The sequence below is a fragment of the Suricata suricatta genome, chromosome X, assembly GCF_006229205.1.
Source record: "Suricata suricatta isolate VVHF042 chromosome X, meerkat_22Aug2017_6uvM2_HiC, whole genome shotgun sequence".
In the NCBI taxonomy this organism is placed as follows: domain Eukaryota; kingdom Metazoa; phylum Chordata; class Mammalia; order Carnivora; family Herpestidae; genus Suricata; species Suricata suricatta.
Window position 1 is genome coordinate 10,455,898 of NC_043717.1, and position 18,335 is coordinate 10,474,232.

At 41.1% G+C, this 18,335-nt stretch overlaps 1 protein-coding gene across 6 annotated transcripts in view; it reads left to right on the forward strand.

Annotated features, from left to right (window-relative positions):
- The first annotated feature begins 238 nt into the window (after window positions 1-238).
- Window positions 239-18,335, forward strand: part of MOSPD2 (motile sperm domain containing 2) — a 54,638-nt gene continuing 36,541 nt past the window's right edge. For 2 of the 6 annotated variants that reach the window (XR_003905024.1, XR_003905025.1), the window contains exon 1: window positions 3,682-4,042. Coding sequence is in view for 3 of the 6 variants with exons in the window: in XM_029929826.1 (XP_029785686.1) it covers window positions 3,901-4,042 (142 nt within the window). In the remaining 3 variants the exon portion in view is untranslated. Of the gene's footprint in view, window positions 370-523; window positions 594-3,681; window positions 4,043-8,284; window positions 8,379-18,335 lie in introns of those variants that run through there. The other 4 variants (XM_029929826.1, XM_029929824.1, XM_029929825.1 and 1 more) reach the window with 3 other exon arrangements.

Sequence of the window (18,335 nt, forward strand, 5' to 3'; positions counted from 1 at the left end):
GGAAGGTTGTGAAAGCGAAGGGCAGGCGGAGCTTGCTCGGGCGGAGCTCGGCACTGGAAGCCCCCGAGATCCGGCGGTAGGCGGAGGCGGGTCCGCAGTGCAGGCTACGTCGGAGGGAGAGGAGCCCGCTCGAAAAGCTAATGGAAAGCCAGCCTCAGGACCTGGTCCCGCCTCCAGACCCAAGCGGCCGCCTCGGATTGGGCAGCGCGGCGACGCTTCCGCCCGCCTCCGGGTGTCACGCGACGGTCTCCACCTCCCGCCCTTCCCTCTCTACCTCCCGGCCCGCCTGGCCAGTGATGAGATATTCGGACAGGTGGGGAAGTGGCCAAGGCGATCGAAATCACGTCCAGGACCGCGACCATGGCCGAGGTGAGGAGCCGAACACACTTCTGCCGCGCCGCCCCCCAGACCCGGAAGCTTCCTCTGAAGCCCGGGCGTCGTGCCCCCAGGTGCAGGTGGGCTGGGCTGAAGGGAAGCGGGATGATGCGCGGTGTCTAAGCGTCCCTTCGTGTCTCCCTTTCAGTGTCCCACCCAGAATAAAGCCAAGCTCATCTCTGAGACCCGACGGAGATTCGAAACTGATTATGTGACAGGTGGGTGCCGCGTTCTCGGTGTTGAGGCAGGTGTGCAGTAAGCGTCCCCAACTTTCCAAAGGTATTTGCAAGGCGTCTCAGGGGGAGCCTTTTAGGGACCCTATCGACCCTCACAGGGATGATGCCCTGCACTTTTCCAAGGTTTCCTTCTCCATAACGTTCCATGGACGGTGCTCCATTCGGACAGGTGATACGCCCATTGCTTCCCGAAGGGTTAATGTAAGTTGAAAATTGGTGAGTTTCTAGCATCTCGAGTTTATGGAACTTCGAGGACACTTGCAAGGCCCACGGCAGGGGTGACAGTGTCCAGTGCACAGTTTCTTTGCTGACCTTTCACCAGCAATAGAGAAAAAGAACATGGAAACTGCCGTACTGTTATTCACGTGTACTTAATTGGGGAGACGAATTCTTTGGGTATTTTGCCTAATTCCACTTCCTGCAACCCGCTATGCTACCCACGGAGCAGACCCTCCGGTGCTGGAACAAGTTCTCTTTCATCCCACACTGTACCTAGCAAAGTACCTGTGAGTCCAAAATTGATTTATTGGTTGAATATTACGTGTTCATGTGACTTAACAGATGTCCCAGATACTTGAAACTGATGACTTAATCCTTGTACAGCCATTTTTTTTTAAATCTGCAGGATAATGTGTTATAAACGTGGAATAAATATTTAAATCCTGACTCTGCCACTTACTTGATAGCTTAGTTGTCTTTTCTAAGCCCCTGTGTCCGTATCTGTGAAACGTGAATAATTAGGTTGGGAGGATTAACTGAAAGAGCATATATCAAACTGTGTAGCCTGGGCTTAACCTATTGTAGGTTCTCAACTATTTTGTCTCGATAATCATTTTGATTGCTGTGGAAGGGGTTAAGCTTCTGCATCTTGAGTGCTCAGCAGAGGTTCTCTGCAGCTTTAGACTGCCCTAGATTACATGTCAGTTGATGACCTAGAATAAATAAGGAGATGTGTTCCCAATAACCTGGTCAGTAAATCTTTTCATCCTCCTTGTCAGTTTTCTTCACATCCCAAACTTTGCACTAGAGAGTTGCAAAAGCACTCGATTCACTTTTAGCCCAGAGATCTCATTTCTAACAATATAGCTGGTTCAGTAAAGAGATAATTCTAAGATTTCCTTCTACAGAGCTGTAATTCTTATAGTCACATGGTTTATAGTATTTTAAGAAGTAATCCAGAACTTAATGTGCTCGTGTCTCCCCAATAGCCATGTACTTACCCAAAGCAGGAAGTAGGACATGTGTATATGTATAGTATGTATATGTAGTCAGAGAAATGTAGCAATAGACAAGATCTCAAAAGGCATCTTGGTCCAACCTTCTCATTTTTAAAATGAAGAAAGTAAGATCTAGAGAGATTAAGTGATTTGCTCCAAATCCTTTGTGTTAGTGGCTAGGCTTGGGCTGGTGCTCAAGTTTTCTGAATTTCACTATAGTGAAAATCTTTGGCAACACCAGCATGTCGAATTAGATCATGTCACTCCCCAACTGGAAACGCTTTAGTACCATCCCACTGTGTTTAGAACCAAAATCTCAGTTCTTAATGGTGGCCTACACGGCAAGGCGCAACATGCTAGAGCTCCTGCCCACCCCTCCATTTTAATCTGTAACTACTCTCTGTGCTTAGTACAGATTTTACCGCTGCCCACGGTCGCAAACATATCACATATTGCAATCTAGTACACACGAACACTTAGCTGAAGCAAAAGTTCGTTCAAGAATACTTATTTTGAAAACCTACCAGTTCCTGCTGCAGTGTCCCACAAAACTGACATCACAACCTACATGACCCACAGAAAAACACGACCAGCCACACTGCCTCTCTTCTGTTCTTCAGACAACCTGAATCTATGTTTATCTCGGGACCTTTCCATTTCTCTTTGTTTGAGAGGCTCCTTTTTTTCTTTCCCATCTTGGTTTAAATGTATCTGAGAGGCCTTTCCTGATTATTAAATAGCCTCCCTGTCTTGTTTGTCTCCTTTACAACTCTCACCATAACCTGTAATTATCATCTTCATCGGTTTACTTATTGTTCATTTCCTCCAGTGGCATGTGTATGGGTCTAGGGCAACCTGTGGACACGGAGGGCAGGGTCTGACTCCCTTCTGTATACCTAACACAGTTTTCAGTATATATTCAATAAAGCAATGCTTAAATATACACATGGGGAGATTAATCCAAATCTGCATTATGAGTGGTCCGAACTGGCTTCCCACCCCCGCCAACATCTGGCAAAGAACAGCCTTCACAATACGTTGCATAAAGACAAGCATTATTTCAGATTAAAGCACTTTATAGGGAACGTTTTGTCCTCAAATATACACACCTGGCTATGTGTGAATGTACGTGATATGTGAGTGGGTCATCTTGCACAGCTGTTGTAAATACTAACTTAATTTAAAAGGACTTGGCGATGGGAAAGGAAAAACAACTTTTTAGGACTTTCTAAAGTTTGAGTTTCCTGAGACACTGCGTCAAGTAAAGGTAAAGTAGGAAAGTGGTAAAAAGAGGTTTTTGATCTGCGTGTGTTTGCCGTGTCAGGTTTACTTTTCAGAAATTAACTCAAGTGCTGAGAGAGCAGGCACCTTCCTTCTTCCTCCATCTTTCGTTTCACCCCCTGTGTGATCATTAGCAGTAGTTCGTTCCAGAAGAGGCTTAAGGCTGACTTAAGCCAACAAACGTGATATTTCTCCTAAAGGAAAATATCATCTGCAAATATGTCACTTTAAGCGCTGGCTGTACTCCAAAAACTCTTTTGGAGGTAGGTTCTTGGGAATTCCAAGCACATTTTGGTTTCCATGGAAATTAAGTTACCAATTATGGATAGATTTGTAGCTGGCAAAAAGAATAAAAGCCCATAATTGTTTTATGCATTACAAATAGTCCTTTTTATTTTTTTTTGTCATTGTTTCTGTGAGAAATGCCATAGTCTCAAATAAGAAACATTTCCCATTCTCTCTTCCTCCTTCTTGTGGCTAAGGCAAAAGACCACTCCGTTGTGACAGTAATTTATTGGGTTCCTCAAATACTCATTATATGCTTCATTCTGGGAAGCAGTGTGTCAATACTAAAGAAAGAACTGAAAACGGATAGAGCCCCTTCCTGAACTTACAGTCTAGTACAAGCGTTAAAACAGAGCTATTAGAGTTGAGGCAAGTCATGTCAAGGGGAATAAGGGTGCAAATATCATTTCTGTAGAAGTCGGAGACCAGGAAAAGATCACATCTGGTCCGGGCGATTGAGTTAGCGCGGAGTAAGAAAAAACTTTATAGAAAACGTGGTGTGTCTCATGAAACTTTGGAAGATGGTAGAACTTGGCCCAGTAGAGAAAGTGATCCAGGTGGACAAAATAGAGCTAAGGAACTGCAGTGAGAAGGCGCGGGGCATGCTGGGGAAGCCTTGGGAAGTCCGCTTTCATGAACTTCAAGGAGGTAAGCACATCTGCTAAAAACAGTGGGAACGTACCGTGGAGAGCCTTGAACAAAGCAAAGTGTGTGTACCTAAGTGAGTTTGGAGAGCATTTGAGATGTTGGTGGGTTTTCTTATTTTAGCTTTGTTTCTTGACTTTACAAGTATGTGAATTCATTTAAATGAATTTGGATGATACCAAAAAGTCCCCCATAAGCTTACCATCCAGAGATAGCTCTGCTAACAGCAGATGCATTTTTTTCCTGGCCTTTTTTCTTCTATGCATTAAAAAAAAAGTACTTAAAGGACAATTGTGTATGTAATTTTAGGGCTTGCATTGTTTTATTGGCATGATCAAATTAATTTCCCTATATGGATGAAGTAAGTGTTTAATACTTCTTAAGTAAAAGATAATTGTCTTTCATCTTAAATACTCCCTATTTGGATGTTTAGGTTCTTTCCAGTTGTTTGCTGATACAGCCTTAATACGGTTGTTCAGATTGCTTCCTTAAGATTCATGTCTGGAAGTAGAATTATTGGTTTCAAGAGTGTGACTGTTTTTAAGACACTTCATGTGTGTGCTAACTTTTCCTCCCTAGAAGTCACACCAAGATTCATTCCTACCAGCACGTGTGAAAGTGTTAGTCTCCCCACAGCCTTACCCATGAGTACTGTCATCGTTTCTTAACTGATGGTTGTTTTAGTTTGCATCTGGTTACTAGTGAGAGTAAACTTCTTTCTGTATATTTACATTGATTTGTAGTTTAAGATTTGTTTTCATCACTATGGCTTTGGACTTTTCTTTTATGTCACTTTCACTTTTTTCATTTTTTGGATGTATTCAAAATTACCCATTCCTTTGTGGTTTCTTTCATTGCTGTTAAATCATTTTCTCTCCGATAATTTTCTGGTCCTTTACCTTTTGTTTTGTCTTGGTTTATTATTGTTTTAAGTCTATTCATTTTGAGAGAGTGAGAGAGAGTGCATGCGCACACACACAAGTGGGGGAGAAGCAGAATGAGAGGGGGAGACAGAGAATCCCAAGCGGGCTCTGCACTGTCAGTGCAGAGTCTAACACGGGGCTCAAACTCACGAACCATGAGATCATGACCTGGGTTGAAATCCAGAGTTGGATGCCTGACCCACTGAGACATCCAGGCGCCCCTGTCTTGGTTTATTAGTTTTTATAATTTGAAATCTCTTTTCAGTGCAAATGGTACAAAACACGAGTAAAGTAAGCACCCATACACGTACCACTCAGCCGAAGAAATGGAACTTCTGTGTAGCCCAGCCCTGCCATTCAGGGGCGGCCGCTTGCCCTGCATTTGGTGTTCATTCTCTTGCTTTTCATTAGCTTTACCACGTGTGATGTATTCCACATCGGTCCTTTATTAAATTTACCTGTTTTTAAACTTTAAAAGATGAATGTCCTTCTCCATGACTCGCTTCTCTAACTCAAGGGTCATCCGTATTCTCAAACGTAAGTGTAATTGAGTCCTTTTTATACCTGTGTAGTAGTGCATGGAATGAAAATATCAGTTGATGGATTTCAGTTTTGCTCTTATGTGCAATGCTGCTCCAAACATTTTTAAAAATTTTTTAATGTTTATTTTAGAGAGAGACAGAGACAGAGTGTAAGCGGGGGAAGGGCAGAGAGAGGGAGACACAGAATCCGAAGCAGGCTCCAGGCCCTGAGCTGTCAGCACAGAGCCCGACATGGGGCTTGACCTCACGAACCTCAAGATCATGACCTGAGCCGAAGTTGGCCGCTTAACCAACTGAGCCACCCAGGCGCCCAAACAGTCTTTAAGATCTCTAGTGCCTGGACTTACTCTAAGGGCATCAGTTCTCACAGTTGGTCCAGGAACACAGTTCTTGGAGACCATTTCAAGGAGCTTAAGAAGTCAAAACTACTTTTATAATAACATCACAGCATCATTTTCCTCTTCCACTGTTTTTCTCTCACAAACATACAGTGGCATTTTCCAGAGGGGCCCCATGGCATGTGATGATGTCATTACTCTGACAGCTGATGGAACATGTGCTTTTGTGTTCTCACGTGTGAAACTTTCAGTTCTGATACCAAATAGAGTCACTACTGGCATAATCCATATAAACAAAAAAGCTCTTTAGAGCCCTCAGTTATTTTTTTTAATTTTTTAATGTTTTTTATTTATTTTTGAGAGACAGAGAGAGGCAGCTCGAGCAGGGGAGGGGCAGAGAGAGAGAGGGAGCTACAGAATCCGAAGCAGGCTCCAGGCTCTGAGCTGTCAGCACAGAGCCCGACGTGGGGCTCGAACCCATCAACCGTGAGATCATGACCTGAGCTGAAACCAGACGCTTAACCGACTGAGCCATCCAGGCGCCCCCCTCAGTTATTTTTAAGAGTATAAAAGGGTGCCTGAGACTAAGAAGTTTGAGAACTTCTGCTCTTGGCTTTGCACCCAACAGCAAAATGTGGGGGTCATAGATGAGGCACATGTTCAACTTTACTATGTAGTGCTGAACAGTTTCCCAAAGTGATTGTACTGGTTTTCATTTTAACCAGCAGTTTGTGAATGCCCTTGTTTTTCCCCCACTCTAAAAATTGGTGTGTGTTTCTTTTTAATTGTTGCCCATCTGATTAGGGTGTAGGAATATCTCCTTGTGGTTTTTATTTGCCTTGCTTTGAGTAACAGTGAGATTGAGCATTTATTCCTATCTTTATGGGCCATTTGGTCTCTGCTTCTGTGAAAATCACTTCTTTGGGTTCTTCTTTGGCACTTTGTTCCTCCATATAAATTATAGAATCAGCTTATTATGTTTCTGCAAAAACAACAACAACAAAACCCAAGTGATATTGGGATTTTGAATGGCATTGTGTTAAATCAGAAGACCAGTTCTGTGAGACTTGACATCATCATGATTGGGTCTTCCTATCTAAGAACCTGGTATATCTCTGCCAAACTCTTCCTTGTTGAAAGATTTATAATTTTCTCCATAAAATCTAAGTCACTTTTGTTGAATTTAATCCCAGATACTCTACATGTTTTATTTTTGTGGTTGTTTAAAGGGTATTTCTCAAGAATTTATTTTCTAAGTGATGATTTCTGGTTAACAGAAAGTACATTTGACTTTTTTACACTAATGTTGAATTTACAAACCTTACCAGCTCTTACTAATTTCAGCGTTATCTCTAGGTTAGTTTGGAATTTCTTGGGGGGGGGTGTGGATGGGTGAGAAAGAGGGGGAGAGAGACTCTTAAGCGGGCTCCATGCCTAGCATGGAGCTTGATGCAGAGCTCGGATCCCACAACCCTGGTATGATGACCTAAGCTTAAATCAAGAGTTAGACGCTTAAGCAACTGAGCCACCCAGGCACCCCTGGAATTTCTGTGTAGACAGTGATATCACCTTGAAATAATGACAGTTTTCTTTCTAACTTCCCTATTCTTAAAACTTTAAGTACATTTATTTTACCCTGGCTGGAACCTTTAGACCACTGTCATATTGAAGCAGTGATAAAAGCCTACTTGTCTTATTCCTGATCATAGAAAGAAAGCCCCAAACATGTCACCATCAAATATGATCTCTGTAGATATTGTTTATCAAAATTAAGACGTTTCCTTCTATTTCTGGTTTGCTACTATGGGGTTTTGTCCGTTGTTTTGTACCCGTTACCACTGGTGGTTGAATTTTACTAAATGCATTTTCTTCATCTCTTGAACACATTTATTGTATCTGATGAGATGTTCACATGGGTTTCCTTTTTTAATCTGTTAATATGGTAGACTAGTAATCAGGATTTAAAAATATATTGTTGTATTCACTTAGGTGATCTTTTATTTAGGAGTTTTGCATGTATATTCACAAATTAACCCGTCATTTTCCTTTCTCATACCTTTTTTGTGCAATTTTGACATCAAGATGATGCAGCTTTCATAAAATGAGTTAGGAGCGTTTCCTCTTTTCTACTCCCTAAAAGATAGAGTCATTGTGTAGTTCTAACCTGGTTCCCCATATTCACCCCTCCCCCAATTCATGATTTCTACATAGTAGTGTTTGTGTACTTAGCATATATTTATTAATATCTTTATTTACCATTCCTTCTTGAGTTTCATATATTGCATCCGAATTCATTAGTGTTTCATCTTAAGTATAACTTTAGCTTTTGTTTTGCTGGGATCTTTGTGGTAAACTCTTAGTTTTGGAAGTGTCTTTATTTTGTCTTCCTTTTTTTCCATTAAGCAATTAACCTTGAAGAATGCCTTCATTTTATTAGGCTGAAGGAGTCAAAGTGATTAGAGAAGTAGACGAACCAGGACGATCTCTGAGAAAATTTCCAGGACAGGAAGATTAGCAGTGACTGGAAGGAGCATCTGTAGGTAAAGGGTACATAAAAAGGGGATTGTCCTTATCAGCTGCCCTCTCTGGAGAGGAAGCATGGAAGGAAAATGACATTCTTCGTTTTTGTATCTGCAATACCTTAGCTCCATTTCGAGCTAGCACGTGGTGGGAGATCATAAATGAGTCTCAGAACGAATGAGTTATGTATTAACCTCCCAGAGTGGAAGCCTTTAAAAGATAGGTAGATAGACCCTTGAATTTTCTTAACTTTTATTCCATCTTTAACATTCTCTAGGTTAATATTTTAAAGTTGTCATGATCAGAATAAGAGGAAAAGATTTTAAGAGTTTATCAATTTTGGTACTTGTTTTCCACATCTAAAAATATACCAAGCCGCTGTCGTGGGCAGTAGAAGGTTGTAACTTTGCTTGGAGACTTGAGCGGTAAATGGGCGATGGGATAGGGAATTGGTTGACCTACTGATTTGTGAATCTTTATTCTCGGTAATAACTTTTATCAGTGCCTGGCAAATACTTTTTTTTACTTATCTCTTTAAGTTGTTGATACCGTCTCTTCATGTATATTCATCCTGAGTGTTTAGTGAGATAATGCAACTCTAGAGACTATTACTAGTACAGTGTCATCCCTAAGATGTCACTTTGTATTTTGTCAACTATTTGAAAAGCTTGCATGAGAAGAGGGGTCTGTTTTGCCAGATCTGTGTCCTCTGGATGGCAGAGTACATGAATGATTTTTCATTGCTGAAAATTTAATCTCTTATTAGAATTTTGGTTTGATTAGGTCTCAAGGAGGTGGAGTAGAGGTCACGGAAATCATAATTTTTTCCCCTTGCAGTTGTTCATCCAGGAAGGGGAGGACAAAAATTTGCTACATTTGTGTCCAAACTGTTTCCAGCTGAATATGTGTTGACTGTTGAGATTTTGTATAGAACTTGTTTCATATTAGTTACTTTATATTTATAGTTAGACCATGATTTGCAGAAGTTTTTCTTTCCCCATTATACTGCTATATATTCACTGACACAGGACATTCATAGACAGCTTTTAAGTTATTGTACGGTCAATTACTCTTTACCCAGATCATTGGAGGAAAAAAATCAGAACTGTGTAAGAGAAAATAAAAGACATGAAATTCCATATACATTTAATAGGACTTACAGAAAGAAAAAGAAACCATGCTGTTTGAAGATAAAATAGTTGACAGCTTCCCGGAGTTTATAAAACACATTAAATCCTCAGGTTTGGGGCGCCTGTGTGGCTTAGCCGGTTAAGCATCTGACTCTTGATTTCAGGCTCCATGCTGACAGCATGGAACCAGCTTGGGATTCATAGTCAGTCTCCCTCCCTCCCTCTCTCTCTCTCTCTCTCTCTCTGTCTCTCTCTCTGTCTCTCTCTGTCTCTCTCTGTCTCAAAAATAAATAAATAAACTTAAAAGAAAATAACAATAAATCCTCAGGTTAAAAAAGCATAACAAGATCTGAGCATCATGAAGGAAAAAGAAATTATTCCCTAGTCATACCATAGTGAAACTGCAAAACACCACAAAGAAAAAAAATCAGACAACCAGAAAGAAGTGACAGATTGTCTACAAAGGAACAAATCAGACCGCTATTTGATTTCTCCTCAGCAGCAGGTAATACCAAGTAACAGGGAAATAATTTTCTAAAAAGGCCAAGGGAGGTAACTGCCCATTTAGGAAATTTAGTCAAAAGTGAAGGTAAATACTTTTCAGGTATACAAAGATTGACAGTCCATCTCTAATAAAAACGTCCTGGACTACTTCATGAATAAGAATATAAAACCAAGAAAGAGGCAGAAAGAGTAAGAAACAACGAAAAGCAAAGAAATGGGTAAGCAAATTAGAAAAAAAAACCTAAATTCATGTTAATGGTAAAAAAAAATTGACAGTATTAGCAAGTGTAGGGAGGTTGGAAGGACTTGTACTATTTAGAAGGAGGGTATAGATAATTAACTGTAGAGTTTGTTAGTAAAATGAATATTTCAAATAAGGATAACCACCGATCTGCAGAAATAAATATTTCATTTCCAAGCGAGTGGAGGAATAAAAAGGTGACTCTCTCCAGCAGAAAGCATGAAAGTACAAAAAAAAAGCAGCATAGGAACTAGAATACAGAGTAAGTCAGTGAAATAATCTCAACTTTATCACCTTACCTTAAATATAAGCAAATTTATACTTATTAACAGAGCAGAGTTTTAAAATCCTAATTGCATTCCACCTACAAAGCACGAACCTAAAATAAATTAATGTAGAAAGTTTGAAAATACAGAGATGGGAAAAAGTGTGCACAACAAATACTAACCAAAAGTGATACTATGTTGCCCATAACAAAAGCGATACTTTTGTTAGACGAAATATTTAGAATGGAAAACATCAATACATTTAAAAAGGGATTCTACTGTTGGGTTAATGGAACCCTGAAAAGGTATAACATTTAGGAATTAACAACATAAAATAGTATCTCACCACATAGCCTTCAAATATATAAAACAAAAGCCTCCTGAATTATGAGAGAAATTCAGGAAATCCACAAATGTGTTGAATGTCGTTAACAAACCTTTCAGAAATACACAGAACAAGCAGGCAAGAAAACCTTAAGATGTTAGAGTTTATGAAAATGTTCTTTTGTTTTGTTAAGTAAAGTCAACCCCCAACATGGGGCTGAAACTCACGACCCTGAGATCAAGAGTCACATGCTCTACTGACTGAGTCAGCTGGGCTCCCAAGGAGTTTAGACTTTCATTTAACACAACAAGCAAGGTTGATCATAGATATATACATATGTGTATGAATGTATAGTCTCTCCTGCCCAGTAGGAAATAGATACTTCAGAAAACATAGAGGCACCTGGGTGGCTCAGTCAGTTAAGCATCCAGCTTCGTCTCAGGTCATGATCCCACGGTTTGGGAGTTCAAGCCCTGTGGCGGGCTCAGAGCCTGGACCCTGCTTTGGATTCCCTCCCCTCCCCCTCCCCTCTTCCTCATCTCCCCCCTTCCTCACCCGCCCCCACTCACACTCTCTTTCTCAAAAATAAATACATAAATTTAAAAGAAAAGAAAAAATATATTTGTTTTCTTGGAGCTCTTGAGAACATTCACCACATATTAAGTCATCAAGGAAGTCTCAGAAATTCCAAAGCAGCTAGATCATCTGCACCATGTTTTCATACCATTAAGCAACTATATTAGAAGTAACAGATCCCGGGTTCCAGCACCCAAAAAAAAACAAAAGAAAAAAAAGTCAAAGAGATACTCACAAACAAATCTAATGTTAGGAAACTAAAATAACACACCTTTAAATGATCCATGGGTTAACAACTTCTCAGTAATGTGTGTAATTCTTACCTCTGCTGAATCATCCCTTGGTTAAAGAAGATATCACAAGGGAAAGTATTAAATAGTTAAAGCTAAGCAGCAGAATATCTATGGTCGTACATTCATGCATTAGAAAACAAGGCCCAAATAAAAATCAGCTGTAGATTCAATTCAAGGTGCTACAAAATGAACAGAGAAAGTAGAAGGAAAGCAATGGGGGCAGCTATTCATGGTATAGGAGAGAAGATAGTATAATAAACTTCAGGTGCGTTTTTTAAATGTTTGTTTATCTATTTTGAGGGAGGGGGGAAGAGAGAAAATCCCAAGCAGGCTCCACACTGACAGTGCAAAGCCCAACTCAACTCGGGGCTCAAAGCCAGAACCCTTGAGATCATGACCTGAGCCAAAACCGAGAGAGAATCAGACCCTTAACCAACTGAGCCACCTGAGTGCCCCTAAGCTGGGGTTTTGAAAGGACTGGTGAAACAGACAAACCTAGGATGACTGATTAATAGCAAAGGGATGATGCAAAGACCTACATGGGAGCAAATAGCAGACATAATTATAGACGTGGTAGAGATTTTTTTCAAAAAATCGTAAGAGAATACAGTCATCAGCCTTATCAAAGTTAGTTTTAAAACTTAGAATAAGTGGAAAACTTTCTGGAGAAAAGAAAAATGATCTCAAATTATCTCAATTAGAAGTAAAAACCAAAGTAGATCAGTGAGTATTCAAGAAATTGAGTTGGTAGCCGTAGATTTCTACCACTGTCCCCATCACAGAGAGACACACGTGCATACAAGGCCCAAGCAGTTTCTCGAGTCCCAGGAATGCAGGATGATTTGTGATCAGAAAATGCAGCAGAGGAGTTTACCACATTAACAGAATGCTCCCCAATGAAATTTTTGAATATGTACAGGTCAACAATCAAAATTACATAAAAAGGTAACCATTGTGGGGCACCTGGTTGGCTCAGTCGGTTAAGCATCTGACTCTTGATTTGGGCTCAGGTCATGAACCCAAGTTTTGTGAGTTCGAGCCCCACTTTGGGCTCCATGCTGACAGTGAGGAGCCTGTTTGGGATTCATTTTCTCTCTCTCTCTCTCTCTCTCTCCCTCTCTCCCTCCCTCCCTCCCTCTCTCTCTCTCTCTTTCCCTCTCCCTCTGTCCCCCTCCCATGTGCTTTCTCTCAAAATAAATAAACTTTACAAAAAGGTAAACAGACATCTTTCATCTCCTGTGTCTCTTTAGTCCCTTCTCTTTTGATCTAACCATATTTGTTTCCTCTTTTTTCCATATTTATTTGAGCAAATACAGATACATATGCATTAACAAAATGAGGGAAATGTGTTTATTTCAATAAAGACAGAAACCACACTGGCTATAATTCAACTTTATGTAAAGCAAACAAAACTTTTAGCAAAGGAAAACTTTAAGTGTATCTTCTAAAAACCTGCAGCAAATGTCACGTTTAATTGTGAAACTCGAAAATAATTTCCATACAGTCAAAGGTAAGACAGTGATCTTCACTATTATTTCTAAAATTCTACAGTATATAAAATAACATAGTTATCTATAATGGCAGGGACAGTAAGAGTCAGTATGAGGTTTGCCAATCTTGTTATTATTGGCTCATGATAGCAACACAAATATTTCTAAATCTAACAAGACATTTGCAACATTTTTCTTTTATTGAGAAAATTATGAAATATTACTAAACATCAAAAGAAGACCCAAATAAATAAGATATATCTCATCTAAGATAGAAAGCTCCTCCCCTCTCTACAATAGACCACAGGTCAGCAAAGTTTTGTTTTGTACAGCCCTCGAGCTGAGCATGGTTTTTTATATTTTTAAAGAGGTGCTGGGAAAAAAAAGGCAGCACTGACAGCCGTCTGTAGCCTTCAAAGTCTAAGGTATTTAGCTATTTGCCATCTGGCGCTTTACCGAAAGCTTGCCCGCACCTGTACCGGCGGTTCTCGAAGGGTTGGTCCCTGCGCCAGCGTGTCCGCATCCCATCCGAACTTGGCACAAATCCAGATTCTTGGTTCCCGCCCATGAATTAGGCACTCTGGGAGTGGGGTCGCATAATATCTCTTTAAACAAGCGTGCCTGGTGATGCTGACCGGAGCTGAAGTTTGAGAATCACTGCTATAGGCCAGTGGTTTCATCCCGTCTTAAAAGGCCACCTGCCTCGCTCTCACCAAATAGCTGCACAGGAAAGCGGAGATGTAGGGCGGGCTGTGGCCGACTAACCGAGCATGCGCCTAGGGGAGTATTTTGTTATTTCAGCCTGATCGCTCCATTGTTGACATTAACACAGTCCAGCCGGTAGTAATGGCCCAGCTGCTACAGATGTTCTTCCAGGGCCCTACCAGGACTTTCAGGGGGATCAGTGCTCCAAGTCCTGGAGAAAGAAGACGTTCGAAATTACTATCATGTTTGACAGTTGCATATTTGCTGCTTTTGAGCATCATTATGTCCAGTTCATAGCTGTTCTCTAATTTTCGTCTTCAGAATACGTTTGTATTTTTTCCAACCTTTATCTAAACTGTAGGTACATTTATAATAACTACAGTATACTTCTAACATTTTCTCAACTGATTAATAGGTCAGTTAGAATTTAATCTTATATTCATGGGTACAATTCTACCTCACATTAATCAAAATTCACTTATATAGTATTTAAAATTTCCGGAATGCTCTTCATCTTCACAAGACTGTGGGTAGAGACAGACCTTCCCTCCATTTCACCAAGACAAAATCAGGCCTAGTGTGACTTGCGCTGTCCCTATATACATAGTTAGCCCCTATACTGATTCCATCACTCTGCCCTGGATACTGAATCTGGCTAGATGGGTTTTTTCCCATGTTTTTTAACTTTTAAAACACAGTTCTAGAGTCACCTGCGTCGCTCAGTCGGTGAAGCGTCTGACTCTTGATTTTGGTTCACGTCATGATCTCATGGTTAGTGAGGTTGAGCCCTGTGTCAGGCTCTGCGCTGATAGCACGGAGCCTGCATGGGATTCTCTCTCTACCCCCGGCTCTCTCTGCTTCTCCCCTGCTCCAGTGTGTGTGCTTTCTCTCTTTCTCTCTAAAATAAAGAAATAAATTAATTAAATAAATAAATCCCACCACCTGAGATTAATGTTGGTTACCGGTGAAGGTTTTCAGTGGTTCACAGCAAGATGGAAGTAATAAGGGTAAGGTATTATGAGAATATATCTGTATGGGTACATGTCTGTGTATAAAACTAATCTCTTCCTCCTCTTTATGCTTTAATTATTAAGAGGTAAAAGTCTTTAAGAAAGAGTGTCCTGAGTAGGTGGGGGGCAAAGGTGTGTGTGCACAAATGTGTGTTTTGGTAGCTTTAGTTACCTTTTGCGTGCACATCTTTAGTTTATTCCTGTAACATCTCTGCCAGAGGACTAGGTTTCCGAAGACTGCCTCACACTCCCAGGTTTGGTTGCCCGGGCGCTGTGTTTGAAAGCAGCAAATTATGTTGTCATAAACATACTTATTGCACGCGGTCGTGGGGTCCCAGGCCAAGTTTTCCTTCCCTTGAGTGTCCACTTTACTCTCTCTCTTTCTCTCTCCTATCCTCCCCTCAGCCCTTCTCTCTGTCCTCTTCCTGCTGGACGTTTTTCCTGCGTCCCTCCCTCCCAGCACCACATGACCCCCTCCCAGCACCACATGACCCCCTCCCCAATCCTCTCCTTCTGCATCTTTTCCCTTATCTCTCTTTTCTGGGCCTTTCTAGGGGTAAATACTCAACAGGTATTTCATAGGTGAGTACATGTTCTGATAATAGTAGTAGTAAGTGTAATGTAAATAGAGACTTCTAACTTCAAAGACCTGCATCCCTAAAAGCTATTCAAAAGCAGTCTGCTCTGAGTTTCTTAGGAAGAGGCACTGTCTCCTGTGGTATCCGTTGTGGTCTTACCAGCAGTCATAGTAATAATGATAATAACAACAATAATGTTTTATTCTTTCTTCTTATGGCTACTTTTTTAAAAATTTTAATGTTTTATCTATTTTTGAGAGAGAGACAGAGTATGAGAATGGAAGGGGCAGAGAGAGAGGGAGACACAGAATCCGAAGCAGGCTCCAGGCTCTGAGCTGTCAGCACGCAGTCCAATGTGGGGCCCTAATTCGTGAACCGTGAGATCATGAACAGAACCAAGGTCGGGTGCTCAACCAACTGAGCCCCGCAAGTGCCCCATGGCTAATATTTATTGAGTTTTTACCACTTGCCACATATTGTTCTAGGTCAGCGGTTCTGAGTTTCGTCTTTGGAGCCTTAGGGACGCCCACGACTCTGCAGGAATCTGTGAAGTCAAAACTGTTTTCGTGGGGCGCCTGGGTGGCTCAGTCGGTTAAGTCTCCGGCTTCAGCTCAGGTCAGATCTCATGTTCGTGGGTTCGAGCCCCGTGTCAGGCTCTGTGCAGACAGCTAGCTCAGAGCCTGGAGCCTGCTTCCGGTTCTGTGTCTCCTTTTCTCTCTGCCCCTCCCCCTCTCATGCTCTATCTCTCTGTATCAAAAAAAAATAAAACATTAAAAAAAATTTAAAAACAAAACTGTTTTCGTAATAATACTGAGACGCCATGTGCCTTTTGCACTGTGCTCCTATTTGAGCTGATGACACAGGAGCAGTGATGGGCCGCTGCGCGGGCTCCTCAGTGCACATCAAGACGAGGGATCAGTGGCGTCTTCACTGTGCATACTCGCAGATTGTTAAGAAAGTCAATTTTATTTTAGAAAGCCCCCAGTGAAGCAGTAAATTTTATTAAACCTTGACCCTTCGATACATGTCCTCTTCATGTTCTCTGTGACAAAATTGGGCCGGACGCACTAACCACTTCTGCTTGTTGGAGTTCCCACTTGAATTAGTCACATTTTTCGTGGCAAGTAAACTGTAGCTCTTCAGACTCGGGTATTTGGCAGAAATGTTCTCGAAAATGAAGAAGTCAGCGGAGTGGGCTGTCCAGTGGCCAGAGCGGATGGCGCTTCTTCATGGGACACGTGCTCTCAAGGGCCTCTTGAGCTGAACCGTGTAAACTCCTATCTGGCTCCTGTTTATAAGTCAGAACTAGAGAAAATTGGTAATTTGAATACTGACGAATCTTTGAGTAGCAGAGCTAAAAACCATTTTCCAAGGCTTGCCTACTATAGAACCAGTTATTGTATAGATTAGAAAAATAGAGCCCGCGTATGGAAAACAAATCCAAGGTGACACTGTACAAGTGCATGGTTTATGGTCTAATCTTACGTTTTGTAGTGCTTTAAGCTCCCAAGTGCTTTCTTGTATCCATTTTCATCTGATCTTCACACAACCCTGTGATTATCTAAAGCAGTTTAAAGATAAGGAAATTGAGACTCAAAGAAGAGTCTTTGAATGCACTTTATATTTTCCTGCCCTTTCGGCTATTATCTCTGATGGCTTGAAATGAGGCAGAGCAAATAAGAGAGAGAATCTATAAAACTTAGCATCTAACCAGATGCAAAAGAGAAGAAAAAAGATTAAGGAACAGGGAGTTTTCTGAGTTCTCACTTGGGCTCCTGGGAGGGTGCCATTAACTGAGATAATAAAAATAGAGAAGGAATAGATTCAGTTAACAAATGTTTCCTGAAGGCCTTTTCATTGGCACCAGGATCATGTGCTTTGGAGGCCGCCTAAAATGCATAGACCATGCTGTTACACACAGTCTCTATATGGGAAGAGACAGCCCATGTGCCAGTAACTCTGATTAAAAGGAAAACATACTAAGTGCCTTAAAAAAGGCTTAAAGTCCTGTAGCTGTTTCAGGAGGGAAGGAATTACTTCTGGACTCAGGGAAATTTTGTGGAAGAGGAAACATTTGAAAGAAGTCTTGTAGAATGGTAGCATCTGGCTGTGCCTAGGTGGCTGTGAGGAGACACGGGTCAGGTAAGGAAGGATGGAGCAAGATGTGGAATATCAGGTACCCTAGCATGTGTGTAGGCGGATGACGGGGAATTGGTTTTGGAAACAGTCCTTCAGTAAATCATGGGAAATGTTGACTGCTACACACGTCGGTTTTCCATTTTGTAGTTCATATTTTCAAATGACATTGGCAAACAAATGTCTCCTTAAGTACAACTTAAAAAAAATTTTTTTAATATTTATTAGAGTGTGCACGAGCAAGCAGGGGAGGGGCAGAGAGAGAGGGAGACACAGAATCCAATGCAGTCTCCAGGCTCCGAGCTGTCAGCACAGAGCTGGACATGGGGCTCGAACCCACAGGCTGTGAGATCATGACCTGAGCTGAAGTCAGACACTCAACTGACTGAGCCACCCGGCACCCCAACTTTTTTCTTTACATATAAAATTTCATTTTTCATTGACCTACAGTAAGGATTTCACGTTCAGGTAACATAATCTTCCTAGATGTTGGTTTATACTTTTGGAGAGGGTCATGCAAAATATTTACTGTGGTCTTATTTTCTAATTCTACTGTGGCACATTTAAAGTAAACCTGCCATCCTTGGATAACTTTATTCTCCTCTCAATTAGAAATGCCATCAATCCTTTAAAGTGCATTTTCATCTGAACTGCACTTTTCTAGTAGCTATCTTCTGGAGCTTAGCCTTGTACATCTTTCTTCTACTTTGGCTTTAGTG